Source organism: Grampus griseus, assembly GCF_964374135.1.
Source record: "Grampus griseus genome assembly, chromosome: 16".
In the NCBI taxonomy this organism is placed as follows: domain Eukaryota; kingdom Metazoa; phylum Chordata; class Mammalia; order Artiodactyla; family Delphinidae; genus Grampus; species Grampus griseus.
Genome location: NC_139010.1, coordinates 7437653 through 7461391, shown reverse-complemented (window position 1 = coordinate 7461391; position 23739 = coordinate 7437653). Strand labels below are relative to the sequence as shown.

The following is a 23739-nucleotide window of genomic DNA, read 5'->3' as shown; positions in this document are numbered from 1 at the left end:
GTAAGCTTTTATATATAGGATGGATAAACAACAAGGTCCTAGTGTATAGCACAGAGACCTGTATTCAATATCCTATGATAAACCATAATGGAAAAGAATATTTTTTAAAAATGTAAAAAAAATGTAGAACCAAAGAAAACAAAAAAATCAGGCATAACAATTTCTTGTGACTGCTCTCCCCGCAGGCTCCCAGTTCCTTAGCTGAGGAAGGCCTATGTGGAATGTAATATAATGAAACAACGTAGGAGAGAATGCACGTACCAAAAAGTCCCTTTGCTCTGTGGCTCAGTTAGAAATGAAATTGCTCAGAGAAATATGTGTGCGCAGTAAGGCTGTCAAGGCAGAGTATGCAAATTAACAATCACCACCACAGGGGTCACTGTTTCAGCAGTGGGAGGCGCCGTGACCACTATTAACTCAGTACCAACCAAGAGCCAAGTTCAGACAAGTACCCCGAATCTTGCAGCCAGCCTGTGGACATAGGCAGTGCTGGCCCACTGTTAAATGTCAGATCGCTGAGGTGAAGGAAACTTTGGAGCTGTGCAGATCTGTAAGCAGTAGATGTGGGAACCTGAATCAGCTGGACTCCAGTGCCTGGGGTCCCTTCCCCCGCCACGTGGCCTCGTTCTTCTCTGCATCCTTGGGGTCTGGTGCGAGCGTCACACTAGTAGGTGTGCAAATGCTGTATGGGGCGGGACGCGGGGTGAAGGCTGTGGAAGCCATGATAATGGCTGTTCCCACGTCAGGGGTGACCACTCCAATTTAGCTCTGAGTGAGTGGTGGCCGTGGAAGAAAAATGACACGATAAGGCGTGTCTGCTTTAACGTTCTGCACTGTCCCAGCATTTCCGCTCCCTCTTTCTTTTTTAGCTTTCAAAAAACCAAAAAGAACATCAAGAGCTTGACAGGACATTGTTTTCTAGACATATGAATCCCCTCGCATTTCTGGCTTGCTTTCAGCTCATTCTAGAATGACACATGGCATGTACCACATGAGTTCTCTGCCCTTTTCCTGGCAAACTTGTCTCAAAGCTCACTTCTGCCAAGAAATGCCCCCTTCCCAACAGCCCAAAAGAATGACAAGGCAAGAAGCTGCCCTCTCTACTGTGGGCTCCACACCAGTTACATGACTTTCTCATGAGGAGAAAGACTCAGTCATGCGTGGTTGGAATGTTCTTCCTCACCATCATTATCATCACCATCATCATCACCATCACCATCGTCATCACCATCGTCATTACTGTCACCAACACCATCATCACCTTCATCATCACCATCAACGCCATCATCATCACCATGACCACCATCACCATCATCAGATTCATCACCAACACCATCATCGTCACCATTACCAACATCACCATGACCACCATCACCATCATCACCATCACCATCATCATCACCATCACCATCATCACCATCCTCAGATTCATCACCATCACCATCACCATCACCATCATCTTATGATCTGCAAAGAGCAGGAGCCAGTGTTTGTGTGAGTCTGGGGATTCACATTTGGAGTCAACCAAAGATGGGTAGCCAACCTCTGGACCAAGCAAGGTTTGGGGCTTTATAGGCACTATCATATTTAATTCTGTTCAGTTCAAACACAAGATCTCTGCAGAAACTGGGAAAGCCTGGAAGGAGGGAAATGCCAATTGCAACACTCAGATGTAGGTATTAGGGTCTCCACTTTATGGATAAGGAGTGAGGCTTAGAGCTTTTAATGACTAAGCTACAGCAATATAGCCAAATGAAGGCAAAGCTGGGTTTCAAACGTGAGCTGATGGCAAGTCTGCCTTCTTATCATCTGATCACAGTGCCCCAAGCAAGGGCTAGCAGCATTCTCCTCCCCCGCACCACCACCCCCGCCCCCGTCGTCTATCCTGCCCAGGCACCACCTCCACGTTCCTTCCCATGAGGAAGAGTTTTGACCATTTCTTCCCTGCTAGCATTTCTGGAGAGGTCTGGGGTTGGAGCGAACACAGGTCTCACGCCCTTTCTCTGAGCATCTGTGGCCTCTTTAGTATGGATCAGATCAGCATGGACGGTTTGGATTAGAGAGCTGTCAAAGTCCCTTTTTCATCTTTGGGATCTCTATATGCAGATATCTTCTTCCCAAATGTAGTGAGATTTTAAAATTCCAATGCACCTATGAGCTGACTTGCTAGTCTTGATTCTCTGATTAGGAAGCACAGGGAAAGTAAAAAATGGCTCAGCGTGAGCTGGTGGGATGGGCGGGGTCTGTGCCTCCTAGTCACATCAGTGGCATCCCCTCTTCCTGTAGCCCATACGCATCTGCACATGCCCCTCTGCACCTTCCCGCACGCCACACACAGGAGCCCTTTTCCATCGCCTGACCTGTGCAATGTTAACTGCCCCTCAGGACCCGCTGGCTGAAGGATCCCCCTCTGGGATCTGGGGATCCCCTGCTCTCCACCTCTTACGCCACTGCAACACCGATCTTGCAAAGGTTCACAGGGACCATGGTGATTTGTGCTAAAACTGTTACTACATCTCTTGTTAATAAGCGAAGCCTAGGGTAACTTGACCCTCAAAGAGCCATAATCACCCTGATATGGCAATTATCTCAGTGGCTGGCATTCTTCAAGCCCACAAACAGATCATTGGAACCGACCTTTGGCAAAATTTCAATGAAACTGCGTGGGGAAACCACATGGCTGCAGCTGAATTAGACCTGCTCTATCAGGTGCATTACAAGGGTGCATTAGCATAACCCTTAAAGTGCTGCACTGCAAAGACCCATCCTTGATATCTGTTCAAGGATGGACAGAGAGCTCAGGTAACTGGGGGCTGAATGAGGGCTGAAGCACCTGAGGACAGAGGAGACTGGGAGTTAATATGACACCTCCGATTTGCCTGAGTGAAAGCTGAAGAGTTACTCGTAGAATGTTCTGGACTCATCCTTGTGGGTGTCTGGCTGTCACTGAACTTCCCTGGGATGAGGCCAGCAGCTGTTGAACTGAGATGTGGAGGTGGGACGGGGGTGACATCCACGGGGAAACTACAAGTACCGTGATGACAGGACAGAGCAGCGGGGACCTGGCGTAAATGGGCGAGGTCGGCGTCACCACATAGGGCACAGGATTGATGCTCTGTGTTTCGCGTCTCCACTGACGCATCCTTGAATATTTCAAATGCTGTCTTAAGACAGGCAGAGACTAGCTAAGCCTTTGTCAGCCACCCTCATCTCATTTCTGCTTTGGCTGACGCTGGGACCCATCATGATGTCTTATGACATCCTACTTAGATTCAGAGCACTGACTATGGGCCGTCCTGTGGCTGTACCACAGGTTCTGATGCACAGATGGCTATGTGTACGTGTGTTTGTGTGTGTGCATGTGTATGTATGTGTCTGTGTTTAGGGGGAAGGTGCTTTGCCTCAATAGCAAATCTGACCAAAATCTCCTGGTATGAAGATATTTTTTAAAATGTTTTATTTTATATGAAGTATAGTTGATTTATAATGCCGTGTTAGTTTCAGGTATACAGCACAGTGATTCAGTTACACACACACACACACACACACACACACACACACACACACACACACGTATTTTCTCTTTCAGATTCTTTTCCCTTATAGGTTATTTTAAAATATTGAGTATAGTTCCCTGTGCTATACAGTAGGTCCTTGTTAGTTACCTATTTTTTATACAGTAGTTTGTATCTGTTAATTCCAACCTCCTAATTTATCCCTTTCTCCCCGTTCCCGTTGAAGATGTTTATGCATAATTACCATTATTTACCAGCAAACAGAAAACACGGGCCCAGTGAACAGCTGCAGTTCCCCGATATTTTGCCCATTTCTTTTAAACCAGTTACAAAAACAAACACCAACATCAACTGCAAGGGCTCCGGATGCAGCCTGTGCTCCTCGGGGGGCTGATTCTTGGAAATAAGACAGGAAACAAGAAGGCTACGAGGTAGGAGGAAGGGAAAAGGCAAAGAGATGGCTGAGCCCGGGAAATGCCTCTGTCCCTGGGCCTGAAGCTGGTGGCCACACAGGGCTCTTGGACCCCATGGAGGCCATGCTGGTGAGACCTCCTTGCCACTGGACTCCTGTATCCTGTGCTCTAAGTGGGGCTTAACCCTTGGGCTCTGGACATCTCAAGGGCAGGGTCCTGCAGCACATGTTCAGAGTTGACAGTCATGAGTGTACATTACTGTAGCAATGAATAAAGAATGAATGAATGAGTGAGTAACGGGGGCTAACCCAGGCTTTTGGGTGTGGACGGGGTGAGGAGATGCTAGTATAACCACAAGCGCCTTCAGAAGGACAGACAGACAGGTCCCCAGCCTGACATCAATGTTTCTCTGCCCAGCACCTCCACTCCAGCCCTGCCCCATCTTTCTTCACAGCACTCGGCACCCTCTGACCTACTGTATTCTAGTTGTTTGCTGTTTGCCTCCCCACTAAAAGGTAAGCTCCATGAAGGCGGGAATTTTCATTTGCTTGGGTCACTGCTGTTTCCCTAGCACCTACAACAGTGCCTGAGGGACTTCCCTGGTGGCACAGTGGTTAAGAATCCACCTGCCAATGCAGGGGACACGGGTTCGAGCCTTGGTCACATGCTGCAGAGCAACTAAGCCCCTGCGCCACAACTACTGAAGCCCACGTGCCTAGAGCCCGTGCTCCGCAACAAGAGAAGCCACTGCAATGAGAAGCCTGCGCACCACAACGAAGAGTAGCCCCCGTTCGCCGCGACTACAGAAAGCCCACGTGCAGCAGCGAAGACCCAACACAGCCATAAATAAATAAATTTATTTATTTAAAAAATAATCAAAAAATAAAAGAATGCCTGACATACAGAAAACCCCTGGCAGATTCTGTGGAAGGAGTGAAGGGCTATCTCTGTCTTCTTAGAATGCAGGGTCCCTGTGGACTTGTTTACAGAGCGCCCTCACCCTCTGCAGAACAACTGTTGATGGCAGCAACGGGCCAGAGCACGTCCAGGGCTCAGGGAAGAAAAAGCAAGCAAGAGGTCCCATCAGCGCGCATCAGCTAGGAGGCCCGGCAGTGCCAGGAGGGCAGGGAGTGCTGGGGCATCGCTATTTACGGCGGCCTCGGCCGTGCGTTCATACTCACATCGGGCCTGAAAAACATGTACTGGTGTTTCCCAGAAAGGAGGTTTCCCTCGCCAATTTCCAGAATGCTTGAGTTGAGTGAGAAAATAACCACTGAAATGCTTTTCACCAACACAGGAGTTTGCTTTCAACTGAAGAAGTAGCTGACAATTCAGAGCAAGAGACCTGGCCTCGTAATACTTCAAGGTCTACACCCAAAACAAAGAAACAAACAAAAACCCAAAATACTGAGTCATTCTACCTCTGACGTGAAACGGGCACATGTTCTGTAACCAGTTATGTGATTAGCACTCTCCTGCTTTTGAAAGCAGCTCTGATTATATCAGTCCTGGATTCAACAACTTTCAGAGGCTCCCACTGCCTGGGGAATAAGCCCCAGCCCCTTAAGCCAGCACCCACAGGGCCCCCCACCCCGGCCTCTGACTGTTTAGTCCCGCACTCCACTTGGCCCTGTCCTCGAATCCAAGCTGCAGCCCAGCCAGTCTGCCCCACTGTTGCCTGCCATTACACCCCATTCTGTTTTTCATACGGGTCTCTCTCCCACTTGGATGTGAGCTCCTAAGGTCGGGAACAACATCTGTGTCACTCACACGTGCCCACATGCCCCCGCGGATGAAAAGTGCCACCTGCCATACCAGTAGACAAAGGATGTGGCAGCCACCGAGCCATCACATCACAGCCGCCCCGACGGCGCGCCCGGAGGGAACTCAGGATGGAAGCAGGACGCCCACCACCAAGCCCTCAGCCGCTGCAGCCACCCCCAACCCTATGCCCTGAGAGGACTCAGGATGGGGAAGCACAGGACGCTGGCCCCAGATAGCTGAGGTGCATATCGAAGGGATGATTTCTGTGAGCGCAGACTCTTGCATCTTCCCATGCATAGAGAAGCGCTGAATTCCTTAACTTTGAGATATCTGGTTTTCTTTAATGAACAGTAATCTTCTGATGTTCCGACAACCTGGTCTTTGTTGCAAAAACTCCTGTATATCCTGGCTCCCCCCTTACCTCTTCGGAACAGTCCCTCAGAGCGATCTGGGAGGCTGTGTCCCGGGCTTAAGCCCTCAGAACGTCCACTGAATAAAACATAACTCTCAACTTTTAGGTTGTCCATTTTTTTCAGTCGACACCCCGACACACAGACATCAAGCCCACGCCTGTTCTACGGGCCCGGCCTCCGCGTGCCCTCCGTTCCGTCCTTAACAGAGGGATGGTGGCACTGCTGAAGGTCCAGTCTGATGGCTTCTCTGCCCCCCACTCCCACCGCCCGCCCACATTCGCACCAGAAGCCAACCTTCTCTGCATATGCGTGTAGGAGTCAGGGGGTCTGCTGCCACCTGCCCTTCCACTCCTCTGCGGCTCTCCACCCGCTTTCCACCCCCCATCAGAGCTTCCCATGGGCCGTGCTCTCTCAGCCTCTGTGCCATTCCCACGCTACTCTGCCTGCCTGGGACTCAGCGCCTACAGGACCATCTGCTTGTCTTCCAAGAGACTGCTCCTCGGTCATTTCCTCTAAGAACGCTTTCCGTCTGTCCCAGGAGCCACGCACCTGGGCCCCTCCCTTGGGCCCCCTGCACACACCCTCACCTTGCCTGGCTATCTGACTCCCTTACCGGGCTGCGGGCTCCTTGAAGACAAGGACCAGCTATGCTTCTGTCCCTGAGAAGAGGTGCGAAAACCACTTCCAGAAGGAGTGAGCTCCAGATGGTGACCGCTCTGCTCTGCTCCTGAGACTCTGGAAGTTTCAGCGGAGAGACCCCTCATGGAGCCCGCGTAAGTCTGTGCCGCTACGAACGCACAGCCGGCCCTCGGGGGATTGAAGACAAACGAGTGGCATCAAAACTGCCCCTTCTTGGCTCAGAACGTCTGCGGGCGTTTCTGAAACGGAATCAACTGGCTAGCTTCCAGAAGCCTGGAACTACAAAAGACCGAGGGAAACATCTGTCACCACTGTATCATTCATTCACTTCTCTGGCAGCCGCAGGAGAGCAGAAGCTTCTAGTGTTTGCTCATGAAAAGAGGTCAGTACTGGGAGAAGTTCCTGGAAGGCCTTCTGAGGAGCCGGCAAGTGCTCCACATCTGCTCTGGCTGATTCCTGCTGGCCGTGGCAGCCCTGGGATCCGAGACGCTGTCCTCCTGTCCCAGGGTCAGAGGGGCTGGGAGGCTGTGTGTCATCACACCTGCCCTTGACAGTCTCCCCAGGGCCATGAACCTGACACGGCCTCCCCCGTGTGCCTCCCTCTGGCGCCTGGCTTTGCACAGACTCCTGGGAGCTGAACCCCCTCTCAAGTCACGCCTACAGTTTCTGCAGCGCCCACACGCATCTCTGTGGCCAGAGCCCTCCTTGGGTCCTGGACACTACTGCTTCCTCAGGGCATCCCTGAGACTGGCTGTCAGTGAGAAACAGGGAAGGTGAGGGAAGGGTGTTGATGGTCTGAGGAAAGAGAAGAGCTCACTTTACTCCCTGAGGTCTGGGGTGGTGTCACTGGGGAGACCACAGGCTTGAGGCTGAAAACCCAGGACAGCTGGGCTTGAGAGGTTTTCACATGCACTCTCTCATTCCTGACAATAGTGCCCCACCATCACCCCCGATCATTCCAGAATGCCCTGTGCAGCCAACAGACCTGCAAGCTGATTTCTGCAAGGTGTAACACCTGCATGACCCTGCAGGGGTTGGCCACTCCCTGTAAGACCCACCCCTGCAGTGTAAACAGGCCACCACGAGGCGGCCGATGAACTGACCAGCGGCTGCCTCGCACCCCGTGGAGAATATCACAATAGGGTTTCTGGCATTTTTATGGCATTTCACAGTGCACGTACGGGGTCTCATATGATCACACAACAACCTTTTGTGCTGGGCAGTGCGTGTGTCATCACCCTCCGTTTACAAATGAGCATCTGAGGCTCCCGGAGCTTAAAAGACTTGCCCATGGAGCCTCCCCTCCCTTGCAAGTGGCAGCGGAGTAGGACTCAAAACAGCCCTGGGGCCTGAAGCCAGTCACTCGTGGTACGGTGAGTCCTGCTTCCTACTTGCTTGGGCAGATCAGCAACCTTTTAAACACCGTGCAGCAGAGACTCAACAACTCCAGGGCCTTTACAGTCCAAGCCCAGCCCGTGGGTCAGCCGCATTAGCATCTCCTGGAATCTCCTTAGGAAAGCAGAGCCTCGGGTCCACACAGACCTACGGAATCATCGTCGGCTCTTCAACAAGATCTCGGAGACGCCTAGGGTTTGAGGAGCCCTGTGTGAGGCACCACCTGCTTTCCTCCCTGTGCTTTGGGTGACTCTTCTAGCTTCACGTTGGGGAAGTAGCCTCGGCGGGGAGGGCTCAGAGAAAAACTTCTACCTGATTGCTTCTTGAAAACCACAAGAAAAGCTGGCTTATTGGGCCAGCTTCCCTCTCTGAAAACGGTCTCTACCTTTTCCCTTTTCTCCCCAGCTCCCTGCTGCAACACTTTCACCCAAAGACACATCTCCTCAGTTGACTCTCCATCTTCTCCATTCACTTTGATACAAGCACAAACATGGAAGATGTGATTTCAGTTTGCCTTGACTTCTGGGATTCCTAAAGTCTGTTTAAAGAACTCCCAATTCGGTAGGGGATGAAAAGGTACAAATTACTGATACCAAGCAGGACCCTGTGGGGCTCCTGGGCACAAAAGCCTTTCTGTGTCCCCCATTTGTTGATTACAGGAAATAGGCTTCATTCAGCCTCCAAGACCTTCCCTGAGTTCCAAGGGGCAGGTTCAGACCGTTGCAAATTAGGGAAGGGAGGGGATGCAGAGACAAGAGAGGAACAGTCAAGAAACAATAGCGCCGCCTTGGGGCAGGGTCCGGGTTCCCCCTCAAGGGATACACAGAACAGTATCTTTGAGCTGTTTTGCAGACACTGAAACCCTCACCAGGTGGAAGAAGCTAACTGTTTGCTGCCCACAAGCACTAGACCCCAGACTGGTTGGAACCAGAAGGTTGATGATGCAGACTCCCGCTTACCTCGCCACCAACCAATCAGAAGAAGGTCCACGAGCTGATCACACCCTCTTTGAACCACTGCTATAAAACTCCTCACTACTCCCTCCAGGTCGGGACACACAGTATTGAGGGCATTAGCCCGCTGTGTCCCCCTTTGCCTGGCAAAGCAATAAAGCTCTTCTTTTCTACTTCACCCAAAATTCTGTCTCTGAGATTCAGTTCGGTGTTGGGGTACAGACGCCTGATTCGGCTTCACTACTAGGTATAAAACAAGCTACAAGGATATATGGTACGATACAGGGAATACAGCCAATATTTTACAATAACTATAAATGGAGCATAACCTTTAAAAGTGGTGGATCACTATATTGCACACCTGCAACTTACATAATACTGTACATCGACTATACTTCAATTTAAAAAAAAACCCCAGCCCCCAAAAAAAAGAACTCCCAGTTTGAGCTGTGACACAGTGACACATTTTTCTCTCCTTTTTTTGAGAAAGAATGCCCCTTCACTCCTCCAGTGGTGTGCATGGCTTAACCGACATACCCAAAAATTGGTTGCTAAATTAGCAGCTCTGTTTAGCCACAGGGAGAACACAGTTTACAATCAAAGATTTTTTTAAGTGGTGAGCTAAGCTTTATTACAGAAATTGGGCAAGGTTTGAACTGGCTTCTCTAATCAAGTGATGGTTTTGCCCCCTGCCCCCCACTGTTCTCCAGTTGACACACCAGTCACCATCCTCCTCTCATGATTCTTCCCAGATACTTTTTACAGGAAGACAATAAGCTTCCTTATCAAGGAAATCAAGGCAGTCAAGGTGTGATGTCTTTCTATGTTTAATCTGCTTCAATGACCTTTCATTTTTTCCTCCCTTGACCTTCTACCCAACTTCGTTGCTAAAAGAGCTTCCTTCCTTCCGCGTTGTCTTCAGCACAATTGGTTAATGGTGCCAGGCCTGCCCTAAGTGGCCAGCAATGCTAGTCTGGTCCCAAGGTGTCCCGTTGAGGATACATCTTTAGGGGAGTAGAGGGTCCTGCTCCTCAGGGGAGGCCCTCTTTGAGCTGCCATGTTTGAAGGGAGCAGCGAAAGACCGTTTCATCTTCCCTCCAGTAATTCTCCATCAAGAAAGGGCACATGAGCTCACTTTATGAGAGGCAGCAGCAAAATATTCTACTCCGTTTCAAGAAAGGCAGACTCCTAATTACAAACTGAATACACTCAGGGCTCATTTACTGTTAGATACATCATTTACTGAATACTTGCTTTTCTCTGGGACTAAAAGCAGGCCGTTATTTCTCCCTTGCCTTTGGGACAATCTGGGGCCCTGTCGACGTTCCTAAACCGATTTGTTTCAGCCTGCTTTCCGCTGCTGCTCAGAAGAGGTACAGCAAGTGTCTCTTGAGCAATTTCTGGCTGGTCCATGAAGCCACTGGTTTAAGTCAACGCTGGCAATGCCCCAGGCCTGGGCAACGGTTCCAGGCTCCAGGCTGCCACGTGCTTTGCTTTGAGAATCCCCTCTGAGTCCCTTCCAGCACGGGGACCTGTGACGCCGGTCTTGTGACTCAATCTGAGCTCCAGCAGTGCCTCTTCTTCTAGCATGAGCGCTCTGACTTACAACTTTTAAAGGAGCCGGTCCAAATTCCCTCTGAACACTAAACTCCAAGTCTAACTTTACAGTGACAAAACGGGAGAATCTCAGAAAAAAATTCTGATCGGAGTGTAACCTCCATTCCCAAACCTCCTTGCTCCTTGGACCCAATGACGTTTTTAGCTAGCTTGCAGCTTCTAAGGGTAACTTTTCAGGATGCGGCTGAAGTCTGAAGCAGACGGTAAATGGGACGTGGTGATTGTATGCGGGGGGTGCTTGGTGGCGTGGCGGTAAAGTGGGGAAGAAGGCGGTACTGAAAGAGTAATACAGCCCTCAGCTTTCAAATTTTTTCCCACCTCTGGGGCTGACGAAAGATACATTCCCAGGGCCTATCTGGTTACCTTGGCCAGCATGCTTTCCCTGGGGTTTTTTTTTCTGAGTAGATCTGATTTGGGCCAACAGTGGGTCCTTGACGTAGCCACAGAAGACCTCAGCTTTGGGTGACCATGAGATCCAGGGACTGGCACAGATGGGACCCCGAGGCCAACACGGACCATCCGACCCCCAAGGAGGCTGGGGGAGCCCTGCGGTACGTTGTGGCAGAGGGCTGGTGTCAGGGTTTCTGTCCTCTTTTAAAGGGAGGTCATATCAATGAGGAAATACCGTGAGATCATATCAACGAGAAAATACAGTCAACAGAGCTCAAAGAGTACCTTGACTTTGACGACCCCATGGGTCTGCCAGATGTTCAGACCCATGCAACCACATAACCAAAGGAGGAAAAGGCTTGGGTTGGAGAGGAGAGGAGAAATCTTCACCACGAACATCGCATATCAACGAGAAAATACAGTCAACAGAGCTCAAAGAGTACCTTGACTTTGACGACCCCATGGGTCTGCCAGACGTTCAGACCCATGCAACCACATAACCAAAGGAGGAAAAGGCTTGGGTTGGAGAGGAGAGGAGAAATCTTCACCACGAACATCGCCACGTGGGAAGGTAAGTTACAGGAAGCAGCCGGGTCCCCTGGCTCCATGGACCTGTCCCCAGCCCAGTCTGAGGAGGGATAAAAGAGCTACAGGGTTTTCCCATTTCTACCCTTTCTGGGCACCTACCACAGCACACCTCTGGAAGATGTTGCCTTCTCCTGTCTAATACAAAGCAGTTCCTAGCGTTGAGGGGCTCGAGGCAGAGGAAAGGTGTTACCACTCTGAGGGGAGAGGATGCCGAGCCTGCAACCTCACTAAGACAGCAGGTGACACGGTGACTTCTCACCACGGTGCCCACTGGCCCCTCCCAGTGACCGCCACTAGGGCAGCCCGGTAGCATCAGCGATCGGGAGAGCAGCCCAGCGCCGGGCCGGCATCCTGGCATCCCGGAGCCACCTACCTGTATCTCTGCTTCACCGACTGTTTCTCTGCCGACTTGCAGACGTGGCCCGCGTAGTACAACGGGAAGAATAAAAAGTTCCAGTTGGTGGCAAACCACGTCAGGGTGAAGGGAGCATCGAACTTCCTGAAGGTCAGCTTGGCGAGCTGGGTGGCACCGGCCCAGGAGGAACACACGCACAGCACCACTGCCACGCCCCAGAAGATCTTCTTGAGCTGCGCCTGGGAACATCTCCAGCAGCGAGGGCTCGGTCTCCCGCCCGTGTCGGTCCCCACCGGCGCCTGGGCCTCTGCCGGGCCCGGGGGGTCCCGGGGGCGCTCCTCCCCTGGGGGAAGAGAGGGGCACGGTTAACCGGGGCCTCCACACGTCCACCGTGGCCAGGAGCAAGAGAGCAACCAACTGTCATTGTCATGGCCAGCCACCCGGGGGAGGGAAGTGGAGATGGGGATAGGGGCGTGGACGCAGCTTCCTGAAACAAAACTTAAAGACATTTTCAGTGGTTTCCTTCTCCTCTAGAATCTTGACCCTCAAAAGATGGTGCATGGGCTGGCAGCATCAGGACCATCCCCAGCCTGTTGGCAATGGAGAATCTCAGGAACCCTGGCGTCAGAATCTTTACTTCGAGAGGTGCTCTCTGGGCCCATCTGGAGAAGTGGAAGCACTTCTCCAGAACCCACGGAGTGGCTCAAATAGTTCACCAAGTGTCAGCTCACACGGAGTGATGTGCTACCCGGCCTGGGCAGTGCTAGGGGCTGCGGATTCCCCCCCTGAGGAGGTCATAGGTCTTGACCTCTAAAAGCTCCCAGGACATTGAGAGAAGCTCCTCCCTGCCTGTTACTTAAGGGCAGGGATGCCAAGAGTCTCATCTTCTTTTGCACGGAGAGCCAAAAAAGATCTGTCTCTCTTATTTCTCTATTTGCTCTTACTGACTTCCAGCTGATGGCCGTCAGTCCCACTTTGAAGTGTTACTTAAAAACCACAGCCTCTGGTAGCTGGTGCTGTGCGAGGCCTCAGACGCTGCATTTGAGAATTGTGTGACTCCTGGAAACCAGGCTACAGGCCAGAGCACGGCTGTGCAGCAGCACTGTTCCCACAGACCATGAGAAGGGTGGAAAAGGCGTTCTTTTCCACTGTTTGGTTTTCATTCATGATTGTGTGCAGGTCAGTCCTCTGGAAATTTAAACAGAGCTGTAACTTGTATCAGATGTGACGGTGGATGGATGTGAATTTCCAGGCGACAGCCTACTTGCCTTTTATACGTTCAGCCAGGCACTTAGCTGAATGAGGGCACACAGTATAGGGGTACAGTATAGGGGTACAGTATAGGGGTACAAAACATAATGGCGCCAAATGTACTCTATGGACTTTGTTTAAACTTAGCAGTAACTTAAACAGCTCTAATGCCATGAAACCAAGTTTTGTACGTCATACTGTCTGAAATATAATAATCCTACGAGGAAAAATCCTGATTCAAGGTAGCCTATTATATAGGGATTAGCTAATCTTATCATGAATTGACAGGTCTGGTTTTATCTCTTTTCTTTTTTTTTTTTGGCCTCACCTCGTGGCTTGTGGGATCTTAGTTCCCCGACCAGGGATCGAACCCGGCCTTTGGCAGTGAAAGCGCTGAGTCCCAACCACTAGACCACCAGGGAATTCCCTGGTTGTATCTCTTTTAGCCAAAGGTAGTCCTAAGCCTTCGTGGCTGCCCAAGGAGAGATAATGTCTTTACTGACCCAAAATCCTTGACCCCATCTGTACTGTGCTTCTTGACCTGCTTTATTAATATTTAATCTCCCTCTTCCTCTTTCTTTCCATGTGTGCATATACCTGAGTCAGAAAGCCCTTGGAAAACCAAGTGGCTGACCACCTCTGAACTTCCAACAAGTGGTCTGTTTCTGGCATGGGCTGCAGGGCAGGGAGAAGCAGAGGGGGCAAACGCAAGGCAGATTCCTCCCCTTTTGTTTGATGCCCTCCCACCAGGACGTCTTGATTTTGTTCACAAGGAATCCCTACAACTTATGGCAAATTCATTTTCAGACAAAAGCATGCACGTTTCAATTTATACACTGGTTCTCTGACATTTGGGGTGAGTCTCTGCAACCCTTCACTACTGGGATAATTTTCAAGCAGTGTTGTGGGCTGGCAGATTCCTCGACTGCCAGCATCAACTATCAGAAAGTCCTACTGAAAAGATAATTACGGAGATGAAAAAAAAAGTCCACCTAGAAAGGCAATGCAGTTTCACGGTACTAACTGGCCATTTAAGAAGGGAGTCTGGAGGAGGTTGAAAACAATTCAGGCTCACAGCGTGCTTTTTCATCTCGTTTTGCATTATGGCAGATTAAGTTTTAAGTTTTAAAACTTAAAGGATGAAGCGGAGACTGATGCTATGTTGCTGTTACAATGAAAGAGGAAAATCACCAAATCATGTAAGATTGTACTGTTCAAATGCTTTTACAGATTTGGATAAAAGAAGTTATTCTCTAACTTTGTAAGCTCTCTGGCTTATTTGACCAGGGGAATACTGATAATACACAAACAAAATAAAGACATGTTGCGCTCTATTATTTAAAAATAAGATAGAACGATGTTTCCCAAAGTGTAACGCAGTTAACAGGTATTATAAGAAAAAAAGGATCCCACAATCAGAAAAGCTTGGGAAACACCAGGTAAGTCAGACAGGTTCCTTTGCTGTAGGAGTATTCAGGGCTAATGGATGTGGTGGATTTCCAAAAGGCAGCTAGAGAATGTGTGCTTCCCATATTATCTAAATGTAACACCTGTGATAGGACTGGGGTCCCTTGGAACACACTTTGGGAAACACTGGACTAGACCCATAAAGAATCAGAGGTATCCAAACTTAATTCACTGCAAACTTTCCGTTTCCCCACACCGAGTCTCTTATAGTAATAATCACTTATCAATCTCAATACCCGCTCATTCCTAATAATTCTTTTAAACTAGACCTACTTCATGTAAACTAAAAATATTCTTTACAGAATCTTTAGAAAAGTACTGCATGGAATAAATAAAAAGCAATGCACTGTATACTAATCTTAGTACCCAGAGATATCGCTGGACATTTTGCTGCACTTTTCCCAGTTTTTTTGTATCTTTGCACGAAACACACACACGCACACGCACACACACAGCAAAACTGGGAGCATGCTGTATTTTCGGCCAGCAGTCATTCACCCTGATGCGTAAGAGCATGGACTTTATAAATCTCACAGGGCTCTGTACAGTACGACGCATCCTAGGAGCGTTTCAATCCGCTAGGAAGTTGCCATGAAGTCTCCATCTGCCGTGTGCCAAGAACTCTGGGCGGTCAATAAATAAATATAAAACACGATTACGTCCCGCTCTTCAGGAACTTACAGTCTATCTGGGAGTGACAAAATGGATCTATGAAAGAATTACAGAACAACTACAAATGGAGTGATCTGACTGTAACACAAATTCTGAAGACAGCGCAACCAGTGTGGGCTGTGATCACAGCAAGAAGGGCCGGAGAAAGCGGAAGCTTGGCCTGGGCCTTGCAGTATAGAAAGGCTGAGGAACAAGAGAAGCAAAGTTCAGGGTCAGGAACACGCCTGGTCTGCCCCAGGAGCGGTGAGGAAGGTGGTGAGATCTGAAATCCACCGTTTCCTTGGCCCACTGTGATGCTCAATCTTGCTTTGGTCAGACACGCAGTAGGAGAAGTTGCCAGGCTGGTGGAAGGGACTTCAGCAAGTTCAGATTTTGGAATTTACATTCTCTAGGAAGTAAATATACATTGTACATGTCCCAGTGTCCATAACAAACAGATAAAATTAGTTGAAGCATAGGTATAGAATGACATAATGAATTTGGTTAGCAGACGCGTTTATTCTCCGCGATTTGAAACGCAACAAATGCATCCCACCCTACCATTCTCAAGGTCATTTTCAACAAGCTGTCCAACTGATGCTCAGATTTCAGAGAGAAGGAATTACCCCGGGGGGGGGGGGCGGAATATCCACTCTCAAAAGCCTCGCATATCTTCCCATGCAAGAAACTTTGGTTTACTTTCTCTCCCCTCCTAAATTAACAAGTCGAGGGATTCCTCTGTGCCTGGTATCTCTCTTGTATCACCCCTGAAAGAGGCAGTACAGAGTGCCTCGAAGAATTCAGTACTGAGTGAGCCTCACGCTGTGTCCTGTCCCAGCTCCTCTGACTCTTATCACACAACCGGAAATACTGTTTATGTCACCCTCACTCACTAACATCCCCTCCCCACTAACAACCCCTCTATTTATGATCTTGAACTTTCCATCTTAACCTTGCACTTGAGCCAAGAGTTCTGGGCTCAGCGCAAAGTAGATTATGTTCTCTGGCCCAATGGTTGTGCTGACAGATGCGGTCACTGCTGCCTCTAAAGGCTTAGTTTACGCCACTTAAATCACTCGGAAGCGCTGGGGGACAGGCGGGCTCCCCCCAGTTCTATTGCCAGAGCTGCCTCCACTGAGCATTTTGGAGAAAGGGGTGTGTGTGTGTGTGTGTGTGTGTGTGTGTGTGTGTAAGGGGAGTGTTCTCCAGTATACAATGTATACTCCACAGCGTGCCAAGATATAACCGTACCTGTGCGTGAACTTCCATCCTGAGCTCTGCTCTGAGTCAGGCAATTTACTGAAACCATGTATTAGTCCTACCTGCAGAATCACACCTGATACTTCTCTCCTACCAGGAATCTATAAAACACATGCACTCTTCGGTCAAGCAGTACCTAGAGGCAATGTCTGCTCAGCGGAAGGAAACTCTAGGTCCTAATGGGTGAGCTGGAGGTCTGGTTTAGCCGCTCACTCATTCTGGGACCCAGGCAAGCCCTCTGTCTCTCTCACGAGCTGTCCATTGCTTTCTGCTGAGCAAATGATGACCTGGGGGCTTTTTAAGTTTATTTAGTGAAAGCCATTTCTCCAATGAGAAAGCTAGAACAATTGGAAAAATCAATCACTCTCAACTTCGAGTTCCCATAAAATGGCTCTTGCAAACCTCCAAGAGAACACAAATGTTTCTTTTTCGAGGTCCCCTGAGAATAGGGAGACCCTTGGTGACGCTCTCTGAAGAAGTGTCCAGGAAGTTTTGCACTTAGAAAGTGCAAGAGTCATGTCTTAGGGATGAGGGACCCAGTGCTGGGCTCAAAGACCACCCACTGGCTGGCCTGGTCCCAGCCTCCTGAAAGCAGAGAGATAGCATTGTGTAGAGACCAGGAGAAGACACCTCCCAATGACACCTCCATCAGTAAGATCTACACAGTTAATTTTTCACAGCTTTTTTTTTTTTTTTTTTGTGGTACGCGGGCCTCTCACTGTTGTGGCCTCTCCCGCTGCGGAGCACAGGCTCCGGACGCGCAGGCCCAGCGGCCATGGCTCACGGGCCCAGCCGCTCTGCGGCATGTGGGATCCTCCCAGACCGGGGCACAAACCCATGTCCCCTGCATCGGCAGGCGGACTCTCAGCCACTGCGCAACCAGGGAAGCCCCTCAAAGCTTTTTTGAGGCTTAATTTTCATAACCATAAAATTCACTTGTTTCAGGATTGCAATTCATGACCCTCAGTAAATCTACAGAATCGTGAAGCTATATCACCGCCATCCAGTCTTAGAACATTTCCATCACCACAAAATGGGTCCTCACGCACATCTGTAGTTGCTCCCCATTCCCCCCGCCTCAGCCCCAGCCAACCACAAATCTTTCCATGTGTACAGATTTCCCTCCTTTGTATATTTCACATGACTTTGTAAACTTTCACATCTGACTTCTTTCACTCAGCATAATGTATTTGGGGTTCCTCCACGGCATACACAGCATGCGTCAGGAGTTCATTCTTTCTACGTCTGGGTAGTAGTCTATAAGGATATTCCATATTTTGTTTTTGTTTTTAACTTATTTATTTTTGGCTGCATTGGGTCTTCATTGCTGCACACGGGCTTTCTCTAGTTGCGGCGAGTGGGGGCTACTCTTCGTTGCGGTGCGAGGGGTTCTCATCACAGTGGGCAGAGCACGGGCTCTAGGGGTGCGGGCTTCAGTAGTTGTGGCACGAGGGCTCAGCAGTTGTGGCTCGTGGGCTCTAGAGCGCAGGCTCCATAGTTGTGGCGCACGGGCTTAGTTGCTCCGCGGCATGTGGGATCTTCCCTGACCAGGGCTCGAACCTGTGTCCCCTGCATTGGCAGGCGGATTCTTAACCACTGCGCCACCAGGGAAGTCCCATATTTTGTTTATCCAGTCATCAGTTGATGGACAGGGGTATAGTTTCCAGTTTTTTTGGCTACTGTGAATAAGGCTGCTATGAACACTCATATATAAGTATTTGTGTGGATATGTTTTCGTTTCTCTTGGGTGGACTAGTTAAATTTTTAGGCCACTCAGCCCACAAACATTTATTGACACCTACTGTGGGGCATAAGGCAGACACCCCCTTCCCTAGGAGAGCCTGCTCAGCCTGAGTGGAGGGGCTTACAATGTCCACGTCATAGATGGTTCTGTGTCTCCAAATCCAACCCAAACAAACACAGTTGACGGCTGCTCTGGGAATACAGCCACCACCCTTTTATTTTTCTGGATTGCCCAGGGGAAGAGGGCTTGATGAACAATTTTCCCATTTGTTGATCACTGATGCATATACCCCGTTCAGGGCCCAGCCACCCAACTAAATAGCTTTTATAAAATCAGGAGCTTGGAAGAAAGCTTTTGTTTATGGCCATTTGCAAGTGTAATTCATCTCCCAAAAATGCAGTTCGGGTTCTGTTTGTCTCATCTACTCATTAAATACTTGCTCAGTGAATTTATGGGTGATTGTTTTTTCTCAGGCAGTGGTTTGGAGGAAAGGGAAGAAAAGGCTCTCTCGTGTATCAGGCCACCATGGGCCCTGGGTGTCCCCAAAGCAATCCTGATTTTACATATCCCGACCAATGATGTCCACCTGCAGTTGCCAGACCATCTGTTTGGATTCTTGGACTTTGGGTCAGAAAATGTTCCCACTATTCATACATGCTGAGACCTCAGCCGTGCTCCTAACTGGCACTTGTCCCTGGGAAAAGACAGAATCCACAGATAATTAAACTTGACTCTGAGTAAGGGAGAAGAAGGAGGGCACAGGGAAGTAAAAGACAAGTGACAGTTATTTTTAAATTTTTTTAGGCCGTGCCGTGTGGCTTGCAGGATATTAGTTCCCCAACCAGGGAACTGAACCTGGGCCCACAGCAGTGAAAGCGCCAAGTACTAACCACTGGATGGCCAGGGAATCCCCCAAGTGCCAGGAGATGATATACCTTTTTTAAAAAACCTGTCTTAATGTTGGAGTGTGACTATCCTTGCTTTGCGGATGGGACAGCTGAGGGTCTGACAGTTACTCTCCCAAGGTCACAGACTAGTGAGGGGCTGAATGCAGTTCCAAGCATCTGTCTGACTCCAAAGCAACCAGAGGAATGCAGAGCATCCTTAGTCTTCCCTTTGGAAGTTGATCCAGGCCATGGTGCTGAACACCCCAGTCAGAACTGCCGATCACTAAAGAGGGACTTCAAGATTCCAAGAGGACAGACTCTGTTTTTAAATTTGGAACATCCTGAGAATGTATGGAACTCTGGGCTGGGACTCACCAGCACGGAATGAGGGCTGTTATGAGATGAGTGTCTGTGTCCTCCCTCAGTTTATATGCTAAGACTATAACCTCCGGTATGGCTGTATTTGCAGATGGAGCCTCTAAGGATATAATGAAGGTTAAATGAGGTCATAAGGGTGGGGCCCTGATCTGATAGGGTTGGTGGACTTATATTCTCCTCTCTTCTCTTTGTGCACATAGAGGGGAAGCACGTGAGGGCACAGCAAGGAGGTGGCCATCTGCAAACCAGGAAGAGAGTCCCCACCAGAAACCAAATTTGCCCACACCTTGATCTTGGACTTCCAGCCTGCAGAACTGTGAGAAAATAAATGTCTGTTAAGTCATCCAAGCTGCGGTACTTTGTCATGGCAACCTGAGCAGACTGACCTGAGGGTATTACAGAAGGGACTGTGCTGTGTTTGTGAAGGTGTGAGGCACAGACCGAGAGCTGTCACTGTGCTGGACAGGGTGAGGTGACGAGCTGTGGATGACTATTTACTGTGACAACCTCTTAGGAGAAGAAATAATTACCATATCATAGCCAAGAGAAGACTAGAATGACATGCAATGTGCGATCCTAGATCGGATCCTAGAACAGAAAAAGGACATATGGTTAAAAACCAAAGAAACCCAAATAAAGTATGAACTTCAGTTAATAAGAATGCGCCAATATTGGTTCATTAATTGTGACAAATGTACCATACTGAGAGAAGATGTTAATAATAGAGGAAACTGGGTGTGGAGTAGTTAACAACTCTTTGCAGTGTCTCTGCAACTTTTCTGTAAGTCTAAACTATTCTAAAATAAAAGATATATTAAAAAAAAGAAAGAAAGACCTGCCGCAGATGACTAGATTAGAAATATCAGGTACTACCTTTTATTTGTCTGCCTTCTCTGAATTGCTTAAGTCTTTGTTGTCATTCCTGGAGATCAGTGCGTAGAGACAGAAGAAAACCTGGCAGCTGCAAAGTTGTTTTTAAAAACCCAAATTCTTTCCCTGGTATGGATACAGAATTGGGAGGTGAATGAAGGCTGCTTTTTGCGGGGTGGAGTGGGATGATGGGAGGTTTGTCCGAGATTCCCCGGAAGTTCCACCCGGCTGCAGAGCTAGTCTGAATCAGGCCTAGATCTGGTCCACTCTCCTGCCATCACCACCACTCTAGTGAACAGACACTTGTACCGGCCTTTCTGCCCCACTCCTCACATCCTTAGAGGTCCCCGAATAACTCCCAATGTCCAAATCACAGTGCCTCTTGCAGTGGATTTAAGACAATTCTGGAATGTTCACAGCCCAAGGCGCACGTGAGAACGTGACTGGATACGGGTAAGCTTGAAATAATGCCCTTTGCGCCTTGAGGGAGGGAAGAGGCCACTTGGGAGGGAAGCAAGGGCCTGTTTGGACCCGTGGTCTGAAGACACCTAGGCTGGAGGGGATCAGTTTTAATCCCCGTGCCTGCCAGTCGTGGCCTGTTCAGCCTCCCGAAGTCTCACCGTTTCCACCGCCCGCCCGGGCACATGACACCTCTGTACACAGCAGACGCTCACCAGGGACCGATCAGGAGATATTCCAGCGCTGCCGGTGACCCGCACACAAACACCGACACAAGCACACACCCCTCTTCTCTGCCATTTCTATTTATCAGAGGATACGCCCTCACATCCATGTGGTGGGAATCTGGCTGCCACGTCTCACGGGGAGAGCGGGGCTCAGGAGGGCAGACTTCGTGCAGCACGGCCCCCCAGGAAGCAAGGGGTGCGTGGAGCCTTCCCCCCTGGAGGGGAGCAGGGGAACAAGGGTGATATTTTAACTGGCGGCCTGGGGGGTTACACAACTCATCTTGATGCACGAAGCATTGTCTTCTAATACATCCTGTTCTCAGTGGAGTCGTGTAACGTACATCTGTAAGGCAAGACTGAGCTTGCGTGAGGTATGACAGGTGTCATCCTCAGCTTCACTCCTCCCCGAGGGCAGGCCCTCTGCGTGGGCTGAAGGTGATGGGCTGAGCTCATCCCGGGCAGAGGGGCTTTGCTGTGGAAACGCCTGGGCCAGCCCCAGGCAAAGCTGAGCAGTGGCACGCTCCTCTTTGGGGTCTTTCTAGACGGCTTTTTGTACCCCCGTCATTGGGGGGCCGCTGTCTGGAGTCCCGTGCTTTCCTGCTGCTGAAGAGCCACAGAATCTAAGTGCTCACCTAGCTGGGCTTTCCTCTTCCTGCTGCAATGCCAAATCCCACCCCTGAAACACACACACACATGCACGCGCATATGCACACGTGCACACGCACACGCACACACAAGCACACAAGCACACATATACACACACACAAGCACACAGGCACATATATACACACATGTGCACATACACACATGCATATGCACACGCACATACACACATGCACACACAGGCACATATAAACACACATGCACACACATAGACACACGCACACACACAAGCACACATACACACACACACAAGCACATAGGCACATATATACACACATGCACACACACATGCACATACACACCTACACACGCACACGCATATGCACACATGCACACACACAAGCACACGGGCACATATATACACACATGCACACATGTGCACATACACGCACAAGCATACACATGCACACGCATATGCACACATGCACACGCACACACAAGCACATAGGCACATATACACACACATGCACACACGTGCACATACACACACGCACAAGCACACACATGCACACGCATATGCACACACACAAGCACACATACACACAGCACATAGGCACATATATACACACATGCACACACGTGCACATACACACACGCACAAGCACACACATAAGCATATGCACACACACAAGCACACAGGCACATATATACACACATGCTCACACATAGACACATGCACATACATAAGCACATACACACACCTACTCACATGCACAAGCACACACATGCACATACATGTGTGCACACACACGCCAAATTTCTGACTTGTCCTGGGTCTAATTCCCTCAGAACTCTGCTTCTCTGGTTAGAGCTAGTAAAGGGTTTAATCAAATAAACCAAGCTCTGGTAATGAGTAAGCTACTTACTAGACTCATAGACTGTTCCTGCTGAAAGAGCCAATGGACGATCTACTCTAATCCCCTTTCTTTTCAGAAAAGAGAAGCCTGGGCTCCAGGAGGTGAGGAGACACGTCCCATACATGAATCAGCTAGTGGCGGAGCAGGACACAAAAAGTGTCCTGCCCCCAGGCGGGGCTCTTCCCCTGCACGCTCCCCCCAAGTGACATGGTGTCTTCACCAGTGAGAACGGGTCACTCGCCTAAAAGGCTTTTAAGAACTACATCTCTTCTTGCCTCTCCCATACAGCTCCTGCGAACACTGTCCCACCTCTGCGAGCCTTCCATCCATCACTTCTGGGAGACAGTGCCACTTCATACATGACAAAGAAGATCCAAGTCAGCAGCGCAGGTCCTCGGCTTCCCTCCCCCGCAGCCCACATTTCTCTGTGTCTTTGCCCTCATCTCTTCCCTTCTCCTTTGCTGGGCTAACCACCCCTTCTCTGGTCCGTTCTGCTTTCCCAGGGCCCCCCTCCCCTCCCCCTCCCCCTCCCCCGCCTCTGGCTGCGTCAATCACATTCTCCTGGGGCCACCACAGACCTGTCCCAGGACCAGCCTCCTTCCTCTGGTTTCCAGAACCGCCTGCTCTCCCCAAGTCCCTCCCCTGCCCCCTAAAGAGAGCATAACTCCCCCCACCTCTCTCCCTGCTGGACACCTTTACCTGCTTTTCTTCTCCTTCCCCAAACACTCACCCCTTGCCATCTGGCTGGGGGACCAGCACCCACTTAAAACTGTTTCTACACAACCACATCCTTTGGCCGTACCTGATGCTCCACCACGCTTCCTCTTTCTTGGCTTTCTTCCTGGGGTCTCCACGATGCCCTAGGATCTGGGTTCTGCCTCCTATCTCCCTGGCGTCTGTGGCCAGCAGGCTTCTGGGCCAGCCTGTTCACCTCCACGGGGCCACCTCCCACCTGAGCTGTCACTCGGCCGCCACCGCCTCTT

At 49.9% G+C, this 23739-nt stretch overlaps 1 protein-coding gene across 2 annotated transcripts in view; it reads right to left on the bottom strand.

Annotated features, from left to right (window-relative positions):
- Positions 1-23739, bottom strand: part of SLC35F3 (solute carrier family 35 member F3) — a gene marked incomplete at both ends in the record, with an annotated part of 287527 nt that overhangs the window by 70938 nt on the left and 192850 nt on the right. For both annotated transcript variants that reach the window (XM_082674281.1, XM_082674282.1), the window contains one exon: positions 12061-12385. In XM_082674281.1, coding sequence (XP_082530407.1) covers positions 12061-12385 — 325 coding nt within the window. The remainder of the gene's footprint in view (positions 1-12060; positions 12386-23739) is intronic.